This window comes from Neodiprion lecontei, chromosome 4, assembly GCF_021901455.1.
Source record: "Neodiprion lecontei isolate iyNeoLeco1 chromosome 4, iyNeoLeco1.1, whole genome shotgun sequence".
Classification (NCBI taxonomy): Eukaryota; Metazoa; Arthropoda; class Insecta; order Hymenoptera; family Diprionidae; genus Neodiprion; species Neodiprion lecontei.
This window is the reverse complement of record NC_060263.1, coordinates 37,094,568-37,117,588: the sequence shown is the minus strand read 5'-3', so window position 1 is coordinate 37,117,588 and position 23,021 is coordinate 37,094,568. Positions and strand designations below refer to the sequence as shown.

Genomic DNA, 23,021 nt, shown 5'->3' with positions numbered 1-23,021 from the left:
GCGGCGCGGTTCTGGTTCTTGATTTTTTTTACGCCATCCATCGGTTGAGACGTAGAAAACGGAAGCGAGCACTGTACTTCGTGTTTTTTAAATAATTCAAGGGATTTTTTTTCGGCAGACGTTATACCGGAAGTTCGGGCGACGAGTCGGATATCTTCAGGATGCCGTTTCAGCTTCTGTTGCATCGGTGCCGTCTTCGTCATCCTCGCGTCCATCTTCTTCATCAGCGCTCTCTTCCCATACCCGATGCACGCATCCTGCACTGTAACGTGGTACGTTTACTAGGCGATAGACGAGCCATCGGCGAGAAATCTCCTTTCTCCAGCACGCGGGATATCAGCAAACAAGCAATTGCGACGATTCGGCGATTGAATGACGTAGGTACCTACCCGTAAGTCGTTACGACGCCTGCAAGGAGTCTTCTAAAACATCCATAATCGCATCTCCAGCCACTGCACCAATTTTTTTAAGTAAGCGATTTTTCACCGTAATCCCGGGACTGATTGATAACAAATTTTACGGTTCACCCCAAAAAATTTGGGGCGCTCCTCACGGACGGCAAAGAGATTTGCTCCTGGACCACTCCACCAAGGTTTTGCTGGATACATGGAGCGAACGGGCCTCCGTGGAAACTCGATATTGCAGGAGCCGCACGTTTGTTTGTCATGGGGTTGGCTTATGTTTGCTCTCTTGGCCTGGCTCTGGTTACAAAAATATACATTTACACACAACTAGACACTGCAGCAGCGGTGCTTTTCAACTCAAGCCATGAGAACACGTATAATTATACCTATACTATAATATTCATGGGATAAAAATCTTGGGAAATTACCGAAAACCATCTTTATATCGTTGCTTATACTTTCCACCCTCCGCAACTGATACCGTTGAGACCTCGAATGTGTCGTATCTTTCAGGAAATTCGGTGAACCATGCGTATACGTGATGCAGAGACTCCGGTGCCAGATCCTCAAGTGGTCTACGTGTCACGGCTGCGGTCCTCGAGGTACCAGGTGCTTGTATTCGGTGAGTTCTTCGGCTTTTTATATTTCCTCAATATTGCTTCGTCTCTTTTCATCCCGGGATCTTGGTCCAACGAGGAAGTCAACCATTCCGTGATAATCTTGACTCAAGGTGGTGCCCTGGTCGATTTCGACGTTGACGTATAAATATCTCCGAATATCAAAGCCCACGTATCTCGAACGCGAAAAAAGGCTTAACAGCTCCATTATGTACACAATTTTGAACTAAAACGCTCCGTTACGTTTTTATTTAACGCAGACATAAAGAAATGGCATGGATTTTACGAAATTGCAATAGTAAATTTGTAGAATTCATGCCATTTCTTTATTTATGCGTCAAATAAAAACATCCAGGAGTGTTTTTGTTAAGAATTGTGTATGGAATGGGGATGTTAAGTCCTTTTTGCACGTTTGAGATACGTGGACTTCAATCTCTGGAGATACATACGACAACATGGAAATCGACTAAGGCATTCCTTTAAGGACTGCGAAATTTCGAGTGACTTCGTGACTTCAAAACACTCGAGTACCCGTACACTTAACTTCAAGCATAATTTACCTCGTGTCTTAGTGTTAGACTCATTTGCGTCACCGAGCGCTTGATAATTATAGTGTATGATACGCAAGTTTCAAGTAATTTCTGAGCCCCACTTGAACCAAAGTTTACCTTGTGATATGTTTATTTTCTTTTGCGACAAACGCGTTAATGTGCATACATACGCACAACGTTGTTAAAATGACTCGGTGACGCGGCTGGGAAGGCTTTTTAAGATATACACTGTCGACTTAATCCTGCTAACGGATAAACTATGAATTACATGCATTAATCGCAGCTTCACGATCCAAGACCGAATGATAATTATACGATAAAAGCTACGCACCTTACGCCGAACATCCGGTTGGTCGATGGCATTAAAATGATCTTTCAAAAAACAGCTAACAATAGCTGCACGGCAGTGGTAAGTGGTTACTTCGATTTTATACAACATATTATATGTATATAAGATATCGAAAGCGTAAAAATTACGATATTGCATTTCCAGACAAGATTATTTCCACATCGTATCGCTACATTTTTCGCACTACATCTAATTTTGGAAATTATCGTTTTCGCTTTAATCAACGAAGAATAATGTTTACAGGCAACTTCACAGTCCAACGATTGGTTCGTTATATTTGACTATGGAACGAACTACTGTAATCTCCACAATCTAGTAGTTGGTGCAGGTCTTGATACGGATCAAAATTTTTTCGAGTCAACCAACAACGCTGTTTGTACGCAGTTGAACATGGCATCCTGCAACTAATATGGCTTTGAGAGTGTCGAAAAACACATCTGTTTTATTTATATACTTTTATCAAGACACAACGTTTATTACTATGTATGTACACTGCTCGACCTGTTGTACGGACAATTGCCTCGGGTATTAATCCTTGGAGCTAATAAAGATCGGCATCCTTTCTAGTTTGAAATTACTTTTCGCCCATTTAATGAAGATTTGTTTTTCATTCTACACAGTTTAAGAGTTATTACAGTAGTAGATTAATGTTTTGTGGATTAAAGGCGGGATTACTTACAAATAGTCAAGATTTAAATAAGCTCAATTCCAGTTTGGCCAGGTTTTGCATTTATTTATTTTTTTGTCACTTACTTAAGATGATCAACATACTTTACTTTATAATTTAATTAAAAATTTGAAGTCCGAATTGGTAAAAATTAGGGATTAAATCATTATAGTTAACCAACGAATATTTTCGACTACAAATTATAGGTAACGCTACTTTATTTATTTACTTTTTCTCTAAGTAGCATTGGTTATTGACATCACTCTCCGTTACGCTCATCAAATTTGAAATTTACGTTTATAATCACACAATATTTATAATTCTTAAACGATAACTGCTTGAAAAATCTACTTAATCGGTTTAAACCTCAACCTTCACTCATCACCTTTCGACTAACTATTACTTGTTATTCGCGTCTCTATTCAATCGCTTCGGTATTCACTAATGAACTTCAATGATATTCTTAGGGTAAAATGAAGTAAACAACGAACCGCTCAGTAAAACAAATTTTAATTTCCGCAGCCAATTATTTCTATCTTGTTGTATTACCTCGTTGCGATAAATGAATGTCAGTATTATTACTTGTTCAATGCCATTGATAAAAAAACATGAAATAAAAACCGAAAAACTGTTGAAGTCGACATAAAAATATTTTGTAAATTTAGATATTCTAAAGATTTTCCTGAGCAAGATAAAAACTAATTCATTGTAAAGATAAAACGATCACGGAAAAATTGGTATTTATACATCACTTTCAGTGACTTGGTTCATTTTACTACTGCCTGTCAATATTTATCACATAATAGGATAAGATCGATTGTTTTGAGGGAATCATTCCTGTCTATTATCTATATTTCTAGACTCGTATTAACGTCCCTTGGAGTTTAGTCACCCATAAAGGAAGACCCATTGCTGTGGCGGTGACAAAAATTCCCTCCAAGATTTGAAGATAAACGGCATCGTTTTCCAGTTCTGGTTAATGCACCACATTGGTTTTTGCTGGTACCAGTCATAAAAGGTGTGTTGCTGAAAAGTAAAGCTCAAAACAATTATTGTGTAATATACACAATAGGGTGGATCAAAAAAATCCACTATTTTTTTTTCAAAGTCACACCTTTAACGATTAATGTTATTCTTGGATATGAAGGTCACAACTCAAAACACTTTTTTATAGTGTTAACGTTTCAGCCCTGATGGGGGCCCTCCTCAGAACCAATTTATTTAAACATCTGTCACGAACAAAAATAATAAAATAATGTACAACTCCGTTATAACAAAATTAAACATGAGTGGTTTAGATAATAAGCAAGGATGTTTATGCAGATATAAATGAGAGGAATTACCTAGTGTGGGATGACACTTTCAATTACAGCAGACAGAGAACACTCCTAAGTAGTGAAAGCGTGTTGGTGAATAAATAATAAATAGAAACAATAAAAAAAAAAACAAAAACCGAAGCACACTGCGATCGCGATACGTAGTTCCCAAGACTTCATCCTTGTAGTTAATTTGATAAAATAAAACACACAGCCGTTATAGGTTTAAATTATATAAATTATACTGCACTGACAAGGCATGCCACCGATTTCGACCACTCTTTCAATTATTCTCAAGCCAGCATTATTGACGTTGAACCATTGTATTACAACAGGCTATTGTTAGAAATGTGCAATATTGTTGCACATCCCAATTCTGTCAACCGAAGACAAAACATCGAACATCTGAGTACTATTTACATCTCTGTGATACAACCATTGTAATTATCCATTACCGACTGAGCTTGCTCTCGATTTTACCTTCTTAACAAAATTTTGGTTTCCTTTTAACCCGTTGACTCTGCGTTTGCTCTGATAACTATCGATATCGATCTCCCCCCACTACACACTGGACGTTCCACATGTGCAAATGTGCTCTTGATTTAAACCTATAACGGCTGTGTGTTTTATTTTATCAAATTAACTACAAGGATGAAGTCTTGGGAACTACGTATCGCGATCGCAGTGTGCTTCGGTTTTTGTTTTTTTTTTATTCTTTCTATTTATTATTTATTCACCAACACGCTTTCACTACTTAAGAGTGTTCTCTGTCTGCTGTAATTGAAAGTGTCATCCCACACTAGGTAATTCCTCTCATTTATATCTGCATAAACATCCTTGCTTATTATCTAAACCACTTATGTTTAATTTTGTTATAACGGAGTTGTACATTATTTTATTATTTTTGTTCGTGACAGATGTTTAAATAAATTGGTTCTGAGGAGGGCCCCCATCAGGGCTGAAACGTTAACACTATAAAAAAGTGTTTTCAGTTGTGACCTTCATATCCAAGAATAACATTAATCAACAAGTCATCAAGGTCAAGAAAAATCGTCTTCATCACACCTTTAACAGTTGTAGGAAGAGGAAACAAGATGTCTGCTAAAATTTGAGCCCATAATGTTAATATTTAGTAGTTCCTGAACCCCATTTTTCATTTTCCATTTAATTAGTACGCGAAAATAATTTTACTTCCATTCTGAATTTCGTAGCTCAGTGACGAGGCAATATACATACATAAATATCAACTAAATATTTTTGTAGGAAATGATGATCTATAAAAATGGTCTCTTATAATTTTTCGATAACTCAACTCTTTCAAAAGTTATTCAAGATTAAAGTTGAAATTTTTTGGACCACCCTATTTCACCAACCTATTAAACAATACAAACGAACTTTCAAAATGAATTACAGCTTGAATCTTTCGCTATGAATCAAATTTTAACTCACCTCCTCGAAGGTGACGGTGGATAAACAAAGTTGCTTCTAGTTACCGACCCGTTTCTCGTAGTACGACGGCGTAGTTCTGTCGCATCAACAAGATCATCGCTTTCGTTGTAGTTATCATAATGTTCGTTTAATAAATTACGTGATTCGTGAATTGAAGCCGACGACATATCGTCTGACATATTTGGATAGTGTCCTGTGTAATCAGTAATTAATTCTTCGCGAGATTTCTTTGAAGGTAAATACGAACATGACATTTCTTCGTGAAGCAGTTGTGAGTTACCTCTACCCCAAGACGGCATGGTTGGTACGCAGGACCAAAGTTTATCTGAAATAGATCATAGTAGATATAGATGACGTGCTGTACGTTAATAGACACATAGGATACATATTTTTGTAAAAAAAAAAAAAAAAAGTTAGTTTTTTTCGGGCACCAGATGTTGATAACATTCTTTCCAAGAGCTTATAAGCTTTTTGGACAAAGATTGCTGAATTTTTACTTGGCAAAACTTACTTTTACATGAGTTCGCTTGGTAAATAAGTACCGATGGGATGCCAAGAATTTTATGCAACATAGTAAACAATACAGATTCTTTTGTATCATTTACTGCAGCATCTCTTCTCACATTATTACCATTGATGTAATTAATTGGTGTACTATTGGCACCCAGTATATTTATCGATGGCATGACACCAGTATTAGTTGGTTTTATAGCTACGTCTTTAGGTCTGAGTATATAATGAATTGCAACAATCAGGTAATGCACTGGAAGTAAAAAATTAATATTACTAAATGATTAATGGTGCAAATTACTTTCAAAGTATTTCTGGTTTACGTTTACAAATATTAAAATAGCTTGCTCAAGTCAAAGAGTTCTACATTCATAATTATTTTCTTCAAAATTGCATATACGGTATGAAGACAAATACATACTTCCAGTTATTAGAAATATGAGCGCAGTTATTGAGCCAAAATCGAGAGAAGCTTCGGCACCTTCTTTCAAGTATGACAAAAGATTCAATGGTAAAATACCCATTATAGTAAATCTAGTTAGAAAAGGTGCTTGCAAAAAAGATGCAACAATCATAGCTATGAGTAAGTATATAGCGTGCAGCCCGGTGCGATACACTTTTTCAAATTGATCCCCTGAAACAAAATAAAAATTCATCAGTAATTATTTCGGGAAAATTTTAATTGAACACAACGCATTTTCGATAAAAAAAAAAAAAAAAGTTATATAAATCGCACCAGTGTCGCCAATGTAATTTGTGATCCAACCAAGTTTTTGGTCAACTTCAGTTTTCAATGTATTGGTCAAGTCCAACAGAAAATGAACGGTTTGGTTTATTTGATCAAGTTGTTTCAGAGTTTGCTCATATTGTTCAGCGGCCTCCATATTATGCTCTAATATATGGTTGGTACTGGATTCAATTCTATCCCAAATCTGATGAGCTTGTTCTTGCATATTCTTCAAATCAGCTAAAACCTCCTGATGATTCTCATTCCGTTCTGTAGAGTGATCGGCAAGTTCCTGGCTTGCTTTCTCTGTAATGTGAACACAATACCTTTTAATGGTTAACAAATTGAAAAGAGCTTAAATTTTTTTATTATACTTCTTTGAATCTACTATGGATTTAGTAATAAAAGTTTTATGGAAATATACTGAAAAAGTATCAACTACTTACCTAATTTCTTCCTGATGTCATCCGTCATTGCAAGTAGCTGTGCATGGCCAGACCTGATGAGAGCTTTTTCGTTGTTTAATATCTGAAGATTCCTGGCCACAAGACTATGAGCAGAGGATTGGGCTTCCTTTAACGATTCCTGTTGCTCAAGCAAAACCTTGTTGCCAGTTGCAACGGAATTCAAAGCATCTATGGTTTGCTCTTCAAGACGTTCTTGACTTTCCTGATTTATAAGGATAGAAAATATTTGTGTAATTCTTGAGGTTCTTTATTCCCGAGCACTAAGGAATCGGCTGGTTCAGCTTCACTTTTATGTTCTAGGACAACGCGGGGATAGGATGAGGGTTGAATAACTTTAGGTATGTTGAGAATATCCATTTTGATTGATTGAAGAAAGATTGTCAGGTGAAATGAAGAGTCTATTAGATAGGAGAGACGAAGAATGAGGCGTGAATGTTAAGAGCGGTCAATCGAATGACTGAATCGTATAAGAACGTGGACGAAAGACCTTATGTTCAATACTCCTGCATAAGAAATATGTTTCGTTACCTTCAGAGAGCCCATCGCCTTGATTTGCGAATGCGCAGTGTTCATCAGTTTATTTACTGTAATTTCAGTCAGAGCTCGAAATTGAATATTTCTAGCTGCATAACATACAGCTCTTGCTCTGTTGCTCATTAAGTGATACGCGTTCCACATATCTGGATCCATTTCCGTCGTGCATTGTCTTAGCGTCTAGGAATAGATATAAAAAATAAAATACTTACTTAGTCTAAGATGCTTGGCTCAAGCTCATCAAGAGTTCAGCACAGTACACGAAGCTACGAGTACAGCTGCTAAATGGCGGTAAACACTGTTAATGTTCTTTACTGATTGTTTTTTTTCTCTGAATTACAAACGAAAAAAAATATCAATAACGAAACTCTCTGTTATGTAAAAATTTTGATATCGTAAGAATTAACACAAGACCATACAGGCACAAGCAAGCAAATAGATCCAAAGTCAAATGAGAACTAAACCTTCCAGGAGGTCTGCACGGGTTTAAATTTACGCCTGTGGGTATAGAGAGGGGAATGGGACTGGGGAGGTATGTGCAAGTCTAAACACGCTTGCAACCAGCCCCTAGTACAAAACGTCATTGTCCTATACTCTGGGAATACTAATATACCCCTAAATATATCCCCGACTATTTGGGTATGGGATGGAGCCACAATAAAACTGCCTAATTTAAATGAGTAACAGAACTCAATTATTCACAGTTGTCCATTTTTCATTCGAAATAAAATCAATTAATCTAGGAAATTACAATTATTTCCTTGAATTGTTTCATTATTATGGAAGATAATTTCTTTTACATTTCTGAACACGTTTTTCTTCTTCTTTTTTTTTTTTGTGCGGAGGCAGAATCGAATTGCTAGACACACTTGCTTGAAATTCAAAAAAATACAAATGCCGTAACAGTTTGCATGAACGAAATCATTCAATTTTATAATTTCTAAGAAAATCATAATCTATTGAAATTCTTATTGCTCAAAATAAATTAAATCATATTACCATTTCCTCGGTGCACGGAAACAATTTTCTCCCTTCGGCAGCAGACTGACAATTCAATAAGCTGACGCTCATTTTAGCAAGTTCTTCCTCAGTCATGTCACTGCATGACGTTTTTATTTTCATGACGACTTTGTGCTGACAAGTATCCAGCGCTGAGGAAACTTGAATTTCTGAAAACTTTGCTGCCTCCTGGAGAAACTTTTCATCTTCCGTCATGGATTCATAAGGGATGGAAACCAAGGGAATGCCATCCGATGGCACGACATCATTTGATTCCTCGGAATTTTTACTCCAGACCCAATCATATATCGAAGCATTTCCATCTTGGTACGTCAAGACGGTAAAAAGTACAACAAAGAAACACGACTGTCTCATTTTTAAATAAAAATATACAAATCTGGTATCAGAGGTTTAAAGAAAAACGTTGTTCAACTGTATCTTCAGAATTTGTTTACAGTTGGCTAGAAATTGCCAAAGTGTGGAATGAACTTTTACGAAACTTTGACAACTTATAACCTATGCACTGAAATTATCACAAGCGTCAAGTTCCCGGATAGATAAGACTGCGGATAGGTCAACTGTCACTTAAAATAAATATGCAAATATATAAATAAATAAATAAATAAACATACACCTGTATACTTTTTACAGAATCAGTGAACGCCTTAAAGATTGAAGTAATAAGATAAAGTGTGCTAAACGGACGTTACGTTTCGGAGTCTCGTCACATTCGTGTGACGGTCAATTGACAATGTATAATTACTTCCCGAATAACGAGAAAATGAGGTATTTTTATTTAGTGCCAAGAACTTACAGAATTGAGTAACATTTCTCACTCAGTGACTAAAATAGAAGCACCTATTTGTTCGAGACAAAATATTGAGCACACACGCCGATCACCACTTATTGTTTAAAGTAAAGTAACAGTAGATTAACGTCGCCTAATCCGTTGATTATTGGCATTTAAACTTGAATAATTAATTCGATTACGCGACGAAAACCAACGATCAACGTTCACGCGAACGTGACGATGTTTGTTCTTGTTGCTCTTTCTATCTCAGCCTTTTAAACTAAATTCAAACTGAAACTTCAACGGACATCTGATCGACCAGAACGCCATCAGTTAGCGAAATTAAAAACTGCCTGTAACGGATAATTTTTTACACTACCTTACCGACAGATTCCGACTTTGCTTTGCTTGACTTTGCGCTTGGCATTGCGCTTATGATAAGAAGAGTGCGTGACTATTACATACATTCTTCGTATCGAACAGACAAGATTAATAAATTAATAGTTAACACCGTGATTTCGGAATTGATTGATTAATTGAGAACCATGGATCTGCTTGGCTCAATTTTAAATTCAATGGATAAGCCACCGAGTGTGAGCGATAAGCAGAAAGCATTGATGAAAAGTCAGTTTCGTACATAACCCTCCTTTCTGCAAATTTTTTTTTTTTCACTCTTCAAACAAGTTACGATAACGATTAAACAATTACCACGTATAATAAGTGTACCATTTATTTAATGAAATCAATTTTACACATTTTATAGAGCAACGAGAAGAAATTGAGAAACGTCAAATAGTGGAAGCGGAAAAACTGAAGGTGTTTAGAGAAAAGGTATGACGAATGATCCTGAGTGATACAATTACGATATTCCAAAAAACACTTGACCATGATTGTAGATATTTTACTCTGTTTGTAGGTTGAAGAAAAGATAAATAAATTTCTGCAAAATGGTGCGGCTCGAGAATGTAAATTTCAACCTATGGAACAGGTCTACAGAAGCATTATGTAAATAATTTAATTTATTTCGCGCCCCAATCATTATATGTATTACACTTTGAGTAACCAAGACCACTTTTACTCTCTCAATTCAATCTTTTTTTCAAGTCTGAAAATTGTTTCCACCAAAAAATATGAAAAGCTAGAAATTAACTCTATATTGAGAAACCGTTGTTTTTCAGACACGATGTTGCAGAAGTCGCCAATGTATTAGCATATTCTTTTGGGATGGAGGGAGTCGATAGATATATAATAATATTTAAAAGGGAATATGCTCCAACCGAAGACCACTTAAATGCATTGCGTAGAGGAGAAGAATGGAATGAGGAAATAGCCAAGAGATTAAACGAGGAAAGAGAAAGACAAGCTAAAGAAGATGAGGAAGCAAACAAATCTAGGAAGAGAAAACAAGAATTTGTACCGATAACCAATTATAAAGACAAGTATAAGCATCTGATTGGAGAAGAAGCTGCCTTACAAGCAGCCAGAAAAACTGAAACTAATCGTAGTTATGGATTTGGTAAAAATTTATTCAACTATTCAAGTTACTTTGCCCAGCATCATGCTCGTGGTTCACCAACGAAAATTTTTCTTATACCACCTCGATTCTTTTTTCAGTCCCAAGTGAAAACAAAAAAGATCAGCGAAGTATTGAGGAAACTCTAGCAGATATTCGTGCGAAAAAGAAGAAGACTGAAGAACCAGCAAATCAAGCATTGGAACCAGAAGAAGAAAATGTCCCTGAATGATGTGAGCTTAGTTGAATAATTATGTTGTAGAGTGAAATTAATTGCACTGCTAAACTGTAAATAGGTAATAAGTATTTTTCTGTTCTAATATAATTAGTTATCGTACATTAGATGAATCACAATCATTCATTGGCATTGAAATACTACGGATAAACTACAGAGCTTTATTCCGTTTCTTTCAAGATGCCACATGTGATTAATCAAGTCCCGATTGCAAAGTAACCTGTGCACCAATTTTGTACAGAGATCGTCATTATCTTCTGACAATGATATTATTAATCTACATGTAGCTTGTTATTTAAACATAACACATATTAATTTATTACCTGAATCCTAAATATATTTATATGGGATGCATTCTATATTAATTTTCAATTCAATTTAACACGTGTTATGTTTAAATAAAAAATTCAATGTAGATTAATAATATGATTTACCAATTTTGTACAGAGATAGCATTATCTTCTGCGAATGATATTATTAATGTACGTTGAATTTGTTATTTAAACATAACACATGGTAAGTTATTAGCTGAATCCGAAATATATTTACATGGAATGCGCTCCATATTTATTTTAAATTCAACTTAATACGTGTTTATCGGACAAACTTTAGTACTATGCTTTAATCGATACGAAACAATATTCATTCAGCGTTAACAATTGAAAAAAGATGAGTTAGGTAATGCTGTATTAGTTTTAAATTTGTAGAATTAGTATGCGATTCAAAAAGTGCTCTAGTTATATAGAATACATGAAATAGGAGAAATGTCAGCGACAGACTGATTAGTGAATAAGAATAATTTCGTTAATTATTCATGTCCGAGAGTATGTTCTTTATTGCATAAGTTCCTTCACACGTACATGTATTGTTACTCCATAAATTCGAATATTACTAAAGTTTGCAAAAAATATGTCGTCAAGACTTTTTATACCAATTTTTCTCGTTATCCATTTGTATCTCTGGAAGTACTGATAATGCGATATAATAATAGTTCAATTTCTCGTTTCTTTCTGATAAATATAATTAGAAGAAAAACATCTTGTAGAAATGGTAGATGCGTTTTTAGCGTCGTGAAACTATTCATTACACATACAAGCATACAATACTTACCAAGACAAATAATTACAATCATTCAATATTATTAGGCGTTTTAAATTTTTATTTTACATATATATTAATATAAAATTTGACATACCTTACAAGTGAAAAATGAGTCATATATATTCTGTAGTCGAGTACTTTGTAACTGCTGTTCTTGGCGCAGGTCTAGGCTTCGTTGCGGCAACAGGTTCGAAGACAATTTGATCTTTCAACGTGACTAGTTTTGTAAATGGTCTTGCTGTCGCACTTTGGTAAAGTTCAAGTCCTCTACCAATTACAATGTCTCTGATATAAACTGCATTATCTTCCACCACTTTTCTCTGTAACAGTAAATCATATTGATTAGACATTCGTGATCAATCCTCAAGTAGTGACGATCACTAATTATTACCTCTTGTTTAAATTTTGGATTACTTAGAGATGCCAAAAGGTGTTGTACTTGAGCTCGCATTACAGATACAAGAACACTGTCTATGGTTATCATCAATTCTGGTGTATTAACGCTAAGACAATCCTCAAGTAATCCAACGTACAGTCTTGAGAATGCCAGTGTATTACTTGTCAGTGATAACCATGTTTCACTTGTCATGTAAGACAATGGAACACCAATTCCGAGATCTTCAAGCTCTGTCATAAGCTTCTGGAGGTTTTGGCTAGACTGATTGGACGGGCGCCAAGTATCCTCAGCTGCCCGAACCTTAATCGCGTCAACGTACTTTTCGCCAGCATCTTGCAGAGCTCTAGCCAATGGAGTTCTGAGATGGCCATCCAATTGGTAGCGAAGATCTATACCCAGCTGCGTCAGCTACATATGAAGTTATTGATAAGAACAAACGACTTCTGTATTCAATTTCAATAGTATATTACTGTAATTAAACGCTTAACAATTGCTGTGACCATAATTACCTGATCGCAGTGGCTCCTTACAGCCACAATGCATTCTGCAAGCGTGTTCGTAGAAACTTGTGGTATGAAAACTTGTTTAATCAAATGTGACGTTAAATGGTTGACCTCTTGACCACACCAGACTACCAGAGCTGTAAAAGATGTGATTAGAGGTTAGCTTCATTGAATTCTTCAACATACGTGATGTACTGGACAGGTTTAAATGTGATCTAGTGTATTTTACCTTACCAGAAGTGCAATTCGCAGAATTTGGGAAAATACGTAAAAACTCTCTAGCCATTTCAGCCACGTTGCTAAAGGCGATGGCGCTCAGCTGTTTGACGTAAGGTATTGTGGGGCCTTCTCTTTTAACTCGTTTCAATTGAGCTTTCAGTGCAGCATTACATAATCTTAAAAACAGTTGACAAGCTTGGACACTTTGATCCAACTGAATTAATAATCTTACAGCTCTTCTCGCACTCCTCAGGCCTCCCCCTTGAAGTGACTTTGCTTCAGAACTCAATTCCAATTCTTTGGTAAGAACGTCGACCAGAGACTGTGCTCTATCGTCAACTTTAGCCTTGATACCAACTAATACAGGCGTTGTTTGAGCTTCGCTCAGATAAGATCTTGCTTTCTCTAACAAATTGTAAGCTTCTTCAAAATGACGTTGTGCTATACAAGAATCTAGGTCCTCGGCAACTTCTAACAACCATTCGGGTAGAGATTCGGTACCCTCTGCTTCTGGACTATCTTCCGTGCCTGGTTACAATTACGATCATTAATTTTTACGTAATATCCTTACATACCGCCTAAAATGCGAAACTCTACTTACTGAAACTTACCTATTGTGTTTGAATCTAGAGACATTGAGCGAGATGGTGCTATGTGTTCATCTTTTAGATTTCTATCCTTATCAACTGATTTAGTTTGATCTTCTTGCACTAGTCTTGCTTTTTTAGCTTGTTCACATTTATCCAACCATTCTTTCTGCAAAAACGTACAAAGCATGAAAATATATTCCAAAATCTTGGAGAGTTTAATATATTCGTGTTTCAACTACAAAGTTACTATCGGACTGCGTAATAGGAAAAATAGGTCTGCTAATAACCTTGCTTGTTGCTGTCGCACACTGAAAGACCCTCGTATCAGGAAAAGCCAAGAGTTTGAAGGCTAATTTGACAGTTCCCAGATCTCTAACATTGACAACGGCTAAACTCTGCAAATCATAAACAGCTTGCATTTTATATCTGGGTGGGCCACGCCTTCCACCAGTGGCTAACCATGAGGCGATCATTAGAACGTCGTTGAATAAATAGGCGTGAATCCTTTTCAGGGGTGTTCCTTCCAATGGGTCAAGTTCAAGCAGAGATCCTTCGTGTAAACAAATCCGACCTGGTGTCTCTACCAAGCTCTGTAATAAGAAAGGTTTCAGATATCACAAGTGAAATGTTTCAGCTTAGATTTGAGTCTCTAGATTTTTTCTGATACCAAACTTCCATCAAAAATAGATACTACTAAAAATCAGCTATCAGAAAATGCGTTTCATCCAATAATATACCATAAGTTGTGGATGTAAGAAAGTGGTGAATAATCTGTCTTACATAGAAATTGTGATACAATCTTACCAAATTGATTGAAATATAGCTGACAAAATAATTCGTTTTGCATCTAATATAATAATGAACAATGATTTAATAAATTTTTTATTTTAATTTGAAACTGACCATGGCACCTTCAACATTCTCCAGTAGTTGAATCAGTTTCGATTTTTGTTCCTCTTCTTTGGTACCAGCATTATGAGATTCCCCATTTTGAGTTTCTATGTTCTCATCAAAAACAACCCCAGTCGCACCGATAGCACCAAGAGTTCCCAAAAGTGAGCGTTGTTCTCCCAGTAATTGTGACAACTGATACATTTCGCTTTCCAAGTGAGATATTTCCTTGGCTGTTTCGATAAACTGCATATAATTTTGGTAAACATTTTTTTTCAATTGTGCCGACGTGCTGTCAGCGAGTATTTGAATCTTTGCCCTCTGCTGTCTCAGCTCGTCCACGCCGACGCACTGACTGCTCAACTCTTTGACAACTGTAATAGATGAAATAAACTACACGTGAGTAGTAGAATTGATAATCGTATATTATGTAAATGCACTAAATTCTGTTAATTAACAGCACAGCAAATGAGGACCTTATTTTTAGATTCAAGTAATTTGTTAAATACGGCGGAAAGTTTTTAAATAAATAACGTATTGTATTGGTTCACTTATTGAATAGAGCATTGTTCGCATCGTTTCATTTCATGATTCTATCTCATTTGAGAACATAACCTGTATTAGCATATAAGAATATTGCTTAAAATCTATTCAAAAGTAGAAGAACTTACATTTTTCTGGATTAAAGTCATCGGAACCGAGATTTTTCATCAGGTCAGTCATGTTTGCGTGTATTCAGTATTACCTTTGATTAAATACTATAATCCGACAGACGTAAGGCTCGTCACGCCTCCCATGACGACATGACAGTTGCAATTTTATGTGCTTCTCGCTTTTGAAAGGAAGGAATTTTATTCAGTGGGATTATCAAGAAATCTTTTGACAACTACGCTACGTGTATGATAAATGTGGAATTTATTTGAAACTGAATTAAACAATCCATGAACTCGAGGTATGTACCACACTGCTTCACGAATTCCGAATGCGAGAGTTTTTAGGGATGAGTTAGGCGACATCTAATAATAAGGGGGGGGGGGGGGGGACATACAAAACCGATAGTGTCGCACTCTATCCGAAAATTTAACGGACATATCAACTGAAATACAATCTTCATATTGACTTGTCAAATATTTTAGAAAAGTTCTTTTGTTATGATGTTTGTATAATTTTTACCGAAGCCACGTCATTTCAGGGCAAATTTTCGGATCTAAGGAATGACTGCTGCCTCATGAAATCGCGAATGATCTGTTTCTGTCAAAAATATTGTAACAAGTAGTTCACTCAATTAGTACCGTACATGTATTCGTGTTTCTGACAAATCGTGCCCAACTGCACAGACGCTGGTATGTCGTACCTCTAAATTCGTATAACGAATAAATATAGAATTTATCCAGCTTGATGCAATGAATCTGATGCAGCAAACGTGTAACGATTAACAGCACTCCTTAATCCATCCGTGTGATTGACCATACACGACTTGCACGCCTAGATGCACACAATTGCATGAAAGCTATTGACAATCAGTGAGATATTCACACACGTTGAAATCACATATGACCAGTTGAAAGTAGTATGTGTGTACAGTACAAAGCCCGTGACAGTCTCTGCCTCCCACTGAAACCAAGGATGCGTATACAAATGAACAACTGTTGAAAATTAATTAAGAGGTGGCAAGTGGTGTGGCTAATTCGCGTCTTAGTTTGTTCTTTTTTTTTACAAGTACAAGTCTGTTAGTTATTTAGTTGTCCTAATCTCATGACACATTGTATTTTACTCACGCAACAAGTGGCTTGCAGCCTTACAGAGACGGCTACAAAGGCTTATTAGTAATTGGATATTACCCTGGCTTGAAGAGCTCGTAACAACAACATGAGTTCTTCGGTACCGGTTGGGAGCATGGCTGGTATGGAGACGGTTGTTGCAGTCGCCCTTGGTGCTCTTGCTGCTGTTTTTCTTGGCGCGCTTCTCGTTTTGTTAGTCATTTGTAGAAGACAACGATGCTATCATGTAAGTTTGCCATTTATACAACTTTATATACTTAGGTAAATAGCTCAGTGGTCGTAGCCTGTATTATTTTGTATCCTTATTTATAAAACGAAATTATTCACTTACTTCCAAGCTATTTGTAACGTTATACCAATGGCCTTCCAGTAGAAAAATTGAACCATTTCTGTTCATGCTCTGTACAGTTTCGATATACTTGGATGCCACATATTGCATTGCATCCTTTATTTGAATATTATTACCGATAAGCAAGATACCGCTTTCATAGCTTTCTTGGATTAGTTTCATCATCAAAGTCTTCAGCTTTGTAGGTGATCACAAAATATATTTTTTGATAACGAAACTGATGTAATATTTTCAGAAACAGAAGGATTCCCATGATTTGAATTCAGATTTGTTGGAAAGCGAAAATGGTGGAGCTCTGAGTTTGGATGCTTGGGAGGGCGAAGAATGGCTGGTTAATGCTGAGAGGTGAAACTCAGCTTTTGATAATTGGATGAATTAGACTTAGTCCTGAAGTATAATTATCTTTGATCATTTAAAGGTGGGTTGACGATGCGACTGGTTTGGCTCCACCGTGTATAGCAGTGCTAAGATCATGCCATTCCCTGGCAGCGAGTTTGACCAAAATTGCTGGAACAGTAAACAGCAACACAGTACCTCTTGAAATTGTAGACGTAAGTTGAAACCAAAGAAAAAGATAAAAAAATTTCAAACCTATACACACATATGCATAATAATTTAGATTAAAATTCAAGCTCACTATTACTCCAATTTAGGTTGCCAGACGCATACCACCAAGGGTTGATGATGTTGTACGTAGCCTCTACCCACCCCTAGATGCTCGTTTACTGGAAGCAAGAGTAGCAGCTCTAGTTTTAGCAGTCACCAACTTGGCCCTCGTTACGAAACATGGAATACCGAAAAGTCAGGCAAGGAAGTTGGCATTTATCGATCAGGCCCTCAGTGACATGGATTTACATCTCTTAGTTTTACGGGAAGCCGCACTGGCACAGGAAGCAGCTTGTGCCATCCCAGCGTCTACCTCAGTGTAAGCTTCCATAAATGTTGATCAGCAAGAGCGAGAAATTTTGTCTTGACATGGGGAATTTTTCTACCTTTAAAATGCAAGTATGGAGGGTCAAATCCTCTTGTTTATTTCACAGATTAAAATGATAACTAAAACTATGAATTCCGTTTCGTGATATTTACAGTTGATATATCAAAGCTGTGAGTCACCATTCAATTTTTGAAGCGGCATAGTTTTATCGTATGATTCGCTGCCCTCTTACACCAAGACAATATGTTTCATTTGTATATGTATTCCAAGTAATATGATTAACTTCCAAAACCTCAAAGTATTTTCAATTTTTGAAACTCCTGTTCATTGTTGATGTTTTATGAAGATATTTTGTGGTTTTTAGATTATAAAATAGACTATATTTATGTATGTCATATATTTATATAAATGCGCAATCAAATTTTTATACGATTTTACTACAATATATATATGGTGCGTTTATACGAACAATTTACGAAAGAAACTTGACAGATCTACAAAGAGAATTCTTTTTCTACTTGACCTTTGTAAATATGTTACTTTTTATCTATTCAAATGATTCTGTCAAGCTACACGACGTTTCGTGAATGATATTCGCCCAAGAAGTTTCAAGTATTGGAATCTGTAGTTAACCGAATCAACCTGATTCATTAAAAATAATCTAATATCATTTCGAGCCCGGAAATTTATCTCGCAAACACGTGGTAGATAATTTCAACTCAGCCATCAGTGCCACAGATTATAACAATATTGGAACGAAATCTATTATACGTCAATAAAAGAGTGGCTCACTATGGCTGACTAATGCATTGTTATTACTTATATATCTATATTGCTACATTGTACATCATTTTGAAGTTTGAGATATTTCTATTTAAATATGCACCTAATACTGGAATAAACCAGTATATGTTGCGGCGCAATGATTCTATTTTTGTTAATACATGCATATCAAGAAACAAGCCATACATTTACACTTGTATTCACAGATATATTTTGTATTTACTAATCCACATCAAACGACGAGTAAACAACGTAATATTTTTGAAAAAAATTTAAAAAATTCCATCTAATGTATAAAATTTGTTACTGCAATGTTAAACGAATGAAAAAGGATATTGTGAGTTTTTACTAATTACCATATTCTTTCAAGTATTTTATTAATATTCAATAATTAGATTCAAATTACAATCTCTGAGACCATAGGGATTTAATCCCAAAGGGCAACGGTTTCTGTTAATTAATCAATTAGGTCATTGTAATTAGTTATTACTGATTTATCGTTTTAAATAAATTAGCTAAGATAGCTCAAGCCATCTTCGTGCTACACAGCAGCACCAATTTAAGATGGCAGGCAAGTTTATTTTTCGGTAAAATTTCTATATAATTGGGGGTGCAATATAAAAGGAATAAAATGGTTTTCAGAATAACATCAATTATTTGCCTCTATTAGCAAATTCTTTTTGATTTTTCTGATTATCCTTCAACACCTTGGTCTTCAAGTGTTCTTTGTAATTTAAGATGCCACCTTGCCATTTTGTTACCGTCCCATTTTCACACACCCAAATTTCTTCCGCTACCTGTTGAAATAAAAAAAAAAAATAATAAAATGAGATATAATCGGAGAACCTGATTATAACAAACTATTTAATTGTCACTAAGTATAAACGCACCTGATTAATTAGTCTAAAGTCATGGGACACTAAGACCATTCCCCCATCAAAGTCGTTAATTGCATCTGCCAGAGCATCAATCGTTTCCATATCAAGATGATTGGTTGGCTCGTCAAGTAGTAGGAGATGCGGAACTTGCCAGGCGAGCCAAGCGAATACGACTCTGCAACGTTGTCCATCGGACAACTGGCGAATGGGACATACCTGTTTCAAATCATACAAGTTATTGCCAATACCCAATTAGAAAAAACGTTTGGTACCAAAAAATACACAAATAACAGTGAGTTCCAGGCGGTCGATTAAACAGTTAGAATACCTGCTGTCGCCCAGTTAATCCGTATCGACCGATTATCTTCCGCATTTCTTCGCGTTCTTTGACGTCAGGGAAAGCCTGCATCATGTAATCTAGAGGTGATAGGTCCAGATCCAATAACTCATGTAAGTGTTGGTGGTACCTGGCAATCCGGAGATGGCTGTTTTTACGAATCATGCCGCTACTGGGCACCAACTGGAAAGTTTAAATTGAATGACATGACATTTGATTTCTCGTAACAAATATTGGCGATGAAAAGTGCATATTTCTATTGCTAACAGTTAAAATACGTTGTCTTATAATGTGTTCAAACAAAGTTTTAGAGCGTCTGATTTACATGTAATTTAAGCAATATATCTTATCTAACACAGAGTACAGAATGAAACTTACTTCTCCATACAAAAGTTTAAGTAATGTACTTTTGCCAGCACCGTTAGGCCCAACCAGAGCAAGTCTTGTATCAAGATCTATTCCAAACTCTAAATTCTTGTAAATCCATGGTGCGTCGTCAGTATAACGAAAACTAACGTTCTGCACCATGATTACTGGAGGTGGAATGCCTCCACACGAGGGAAAGTAAAAGTTGAGAACCTTATCGCTAGTCACTTTTTCAGTTAAACCTTGGGCAACCATTTTAGCTAAAGTTTTTTCTTTGGACTGTGCTTGCCTGGCCAACTTTGCTGATCCATGACCAAATCTAGCAATGTAGTTCTTCATGTGCGCTATTTGATCTTGCTCCCAGTTGTACTGTTTGGCTTGATTCTCCAGCAACTCCATTCTACATTTCGAAGAATAACGTTACATTAGAGAAGAAAACGTATGAGTGGTTGAAACAAATTATAATATTTTTTGTCCAGCATCATACTGTATTCTTTGTTGTATGTACTCATATTGTGTACGAAGTATGACATTTACCTGGTTTTCACGAAAGCTTCGTAGTTACCACCGTAATACTTGAGCTGTTTTTTATTGACGTGAATGATGTTAGTGCAAATGCCATTGAGAAAATCTTGAGAGTGGGAAATGATGACAAGAATTCTCTTGTACGTTTTTAGTTCTTCTTCAAGCCACACGCAAGCGTCGAGGTCGAGATGATTGGTAGGTTCATCCAGCAGCAGCAGATGTGGTTTCACGTAAAGTGCTCTAATAATATAAATATAATTTCGTTAATAACAAAACAGTAAAACTCGGATCTGTAATAATATTCATGAACTTTAAGGTTGGTATCTTCAAACTGATACAGTCCATAGTTGTGGTAATGTAAAATGTTGCTTTTCAAATGTGTAAACCCCTTTTAACATTTTAATCATATCAAATCTTTGAATGATTTCAACTCTAGTAAAGTTTTACCTAGCGAGAGCTATTCTCATGCGCCAACCTCCAGAAAAGTCCTTGGTTGGAGTTTGCTGCATTTTTGAACTGAAGCCCAGACCATGCAGAATGTGAGCAGCACGAGCCTCAGCCGTATCTGCATTCATGTCATCTAACCTTTCGTAAACGTCCATCAGTTGTTCCTGCCAATTGTAATAGTAAAGATATTACTGAAATCTGTGCTTTGGATAAATCATAATTCTAGTGGAATATTCCATCTGTATCTATCCATATTCCAATTAACGTCATCTTGACAGGATTTCTAAGATTCATGTATTACCTGTGCATCTTCCTCGTCACATTCAATCAATTCCTCTGCCAATCTTTCAAGTCTAACACGTTCCTCATCGACTTCCATAACACATTGTAAAGCGGTCTTGTTACTAGCGGGCATTTCTCTGGTCAAATGAAAGATATCGATTTGATCAGGAATGGGAACTTCTCGATTACCGACAACGGAGAGCAAGGTCGATTTACCAGAGCCATTTAGACCCAGTAAACCGTAACGCCGACCACAATTCAACTCCAACATTGTATCCTGTAGGAGCTCGCAACCATGGAAGGTTATGGAAAAATTAGATATCTTGATGTCACGACTACGAGGATGTGAAGCCAGTGATCCAGTGCACGAACGAGCTTCAGCATTGAGGCGTGCATCAGATTCCAACTTCATGCACAAAGCCTCTGCAGACGTGAAAGAAGAGGAGTGTTTTGTGAATTAGATAATAGCTATTTCAGGGTTGCATCTCATATAAATGCTGTAAAATTCAGCATACCACTTAGTCAACATATAAAGACTTTTTGTGGCACAGTTTGGATGAGAAAATAATGAATAGCTCAATTCAGGGATGACCGTTTTGAAAATAAAAATGATAAATTAGGGGTATATTTATAAGTCACCTTCAGCACTGATGCTCGTTCCATTGGATCCGTTTTGCAGCTCTCCACTTACAGGGCTCTGTTCTTTGCTATCATCTCCAGGCTTTCCCTGTTGAGGAGTAGCCTTTTTGCCGGTCTGCCTAGCCTTAGCTGCATCCTTCTTTTTTTGTTGCTGCTTCTTTTTTGCGTCGGACGGCATTTTAACTGAAATTTTTTTTGTACAAACCCACTCAGATTCATGAATTTTCACGGTTATGAAACTGACGTTTATTTCTTATTTCCTACAAACTTTCTAAGTTATGTAATTTATAGGTTAACCATCTGTCACTTCAATAGTTCAAATAATTTAATGGTATTAAATGTTGGGAGGATAAAATTATTACTCAAATCTCTGCTCGAAATTCAAGAAACGTGCGTGGCTTCCAGCTGAGACAAAAGATTACAGGTATTTCACACGACCCGAATGACATCCGTTAACTTGGATTGTACGCATTGAAATTTAGTTATTTTATCGACTATGATAGAATGACTAATTTTTTTACTGAAAAATGTATATTTGCTGATAAATACCTAATTATATGTGGCAAAATGCGGCGTTAACAAACTGATGGCTCACGTGTGCGTACAAATGGCAAAGCCGTCAAATTAAGAAAGACCGATTGGCATGGATCGGGCATCGGCCGCTCTCCATCGTAGATGGCGGTTATTTAGCTGCTAGAAATTTCAGTGGAAAATTACCAGTGTTTTGCCCGGGAATTTTTAAAAATCTGTTCCATGAAGTGATTTAGATTTTCGACATTTTCTGACAGAAGTTGAAATTCTGAAATCATATCAAATTGTAACTTTTGCACGTTATTTTATTTTTTAAATTCTAAGTAGATTTAAACCCAAA

General features: G+C 36.2%; 6 protein-coding genes across 13 annotated transcripts; 3 read left to right on the top strand and 3 right to left on the bottom strand.

Annotated features, from left to right (window-relative positions):
• Nucleotides 1–665: 665 nt before the first annotated feature.
• On the top strand, nt 666–2,498 carry LOC107224971. The gene is made up of 4 exons (XM_046737982.1): nt 666–778; nt 918–1,026; nt 1,856–1,981; nt 2,165–2,498. Exons 1-4 carry the CDS (start codon nt 666–668, stop codon nt 2,327–2,329), a joined length of 513 nt encoding a protein of 170 aa, XP_046593938.1. The 3' UTR covers nt 2,330–2,498.
• LOC107224981 (protein brambleberry) lies at nt 2,282–12,454 on the bottom strand. Of its 4 annotated transcripts, XR_006903998.1 has the most exons (10): nt 9,405–9,807; nt 8,591–9,174; nt 7,586–7,771; nt 7,037–7,259; nt 6,600–6,896; nt 6,285–6,497; nt 5,865–6,116; nt 5,354–5,678; nt 3,932–5,277; nt 3,450–3,614 (listed from the first exon to the last, which is right to left on the bottom strand). XR_006903998.1 is itself a non-coding variant. In XM_046738119.1 (9 exons), the coding sequence occupies exons 2-9, from the start codon at nt 8,963–8,965 to the stop codon at nt 3,473–3,475; spliced, it is 2,013 nt and encodes a 670-aa protein (XP_046594075.1). In that variant the 5' UTR covers nt 8,966–9,174; nt 9,405–9,807; the 3' UTR covers nt 2,282–3,472. The 4 variants fall into 4 exon arrangements, 3 of the variants coding, with proteins under 3 accessions (XP_046594075.1, XP_015520753.2, XP_046594076.1); XM_046738119.1 differs by lacking the exon at nt 3,932–5,277 and having other exon boundaries at nt 2,282–3,614; XM_015665267.2 differs by lacking the exon at nt 3,932–5,277 and having other exon boundaries at nt 2,282–3,614; nt 8,591–8,987.
• On the top strand, nt 9,806–12,038 carry LOC107224975 (sperm-associated antigen 7 homolog). The gene is made up of 5 exons (XM_015665259.2): nt 9,806–10,004; nt 10,144–10,211; nt 10,297–10,385; nt 10,559–10,896; nt 10,995–12,038. Exons 1-5 carry the CDS (start codon nt 9,926–9,928, stop codon nt 11,123–11,125), a joined length of 705 nt encoding a protein of 234 aa, XP_015520745.1. The 5' UTR covers nt 9,806–9,925; the 3' UTR covers nt 11,126–12,038.
• LOC107224980 (exocyst complex component 8) lies at nt 12,267–15,641 on the bottom strand. Of its 2 annotated transcripts, none has more exons than XM_015665266.2 (8): nt 15,501–15,641; nt 14,842–15,203; nt 14,226–14,528; nt 13,960–14,104; nt 13,364–13,876; nt 13,136–13,266; nt 12,621–13,034; nt 12,267–12,549 (listed from the first exon to the last, which is right to left on the bottom strand). In XM_015665266.2, the coding sequence occupies exons 1-8, from the start codon at nt 15,550–15,552 to the stop codon at nt 12,343–12,345; spliced, it is 2,127 nt and encodes a 708-aa protein (XP_015520752.2). In that variant the 5' UTR covers nt 15,553–15,641; the 3' UTR covers nt 12,267–12,342. The 2 variants fall into 2 exon arrangements, with proteins under 2 accessions (XP_015520752.2, XP_046594074.1); XM_046738118.1 differs by having other exon boundaries at nt 14,842–15,222; nt 15,501–15,638.
• Nucleotides 15,642–15,920: 279 nt separating this feature from the next.
• On the top strand, nt 15,921–19,323 carry LOC107224973 (transmembrane protein 98). 3 transcript variants are annotated; one of them, XM_046738130.1, is made up of 6 exons: nt 15,921–16,172; nt 16,626–16,836; nt 17,195–17,304; nt 17,378–17,510; nt 17,613–17,884; nt 18,048–19,323. In XM_046738130.1, exons 2-6 carry the CDS (start codon nt 16,699–16,701, stop codon nt 18,049–18,051), a joined length of 657 nt encoding a protein of 218 aa, XP_046594086.1. In that variant the 5' UTR covers nt 15,921–16,172; nt 16,626–16,698; the 3' UTR covers nt 18,052–19,323. The 3 variants fall into 3 exon arrangements, 2 of the variants coding, with proteins under 2 accessions (XP_046594086.1, XP_046594085.1); XM_046738129.1 differs by having other exon boundaries at nt 18,000–19,323; XR_006903999.1 differs by having other exon boundaries at nt 15,923–16,172; nt 17,613–17,960.
• LOC107224979 (ATP-binding cassette sub-family F member 2) lies at nt 19,037–22,845 on the bottom strand. 2 transcript variants are annotated; one of them, XM_015665265.2, is made up of 9 exons: nt 22,700–22,845; nt 22,151–22,333; nt 21,531–21,934; nt 21,230–21,393; nt 20,795–21,022; nt 20,270–20,657; nt 19,883–20,074; nt 19,567–19,770; nt 19,037–19,473 (listed from the first exon to the last, which is right to left on the bottom strand). In XM_015665265.2, the coding sequence occupies exons 2-9, from the start codon at nt 22,326–22,328 to the stop codon at nt 19,330–19,332; spliced, it is 1,902 nt and encodes a 633-aa protein (XP_015520751.1). In that variant the 5' UTR covers nt 22,329–22,333; nt 22,700–22,845; the 3' UTR covers nt 19,037–19,329. The 2 variants fall into 2 exon arrangements, with proteins under 2 accessions (XP_015520751.1, XP_046594082.1); XM_046738126.1 differs by lacking the exon at nt 22,700–22,845 and adding an exon at nt 22,513–22,635.
• Nucleotides 22,846–23,021: the final 176 nt, after the last annotated feature.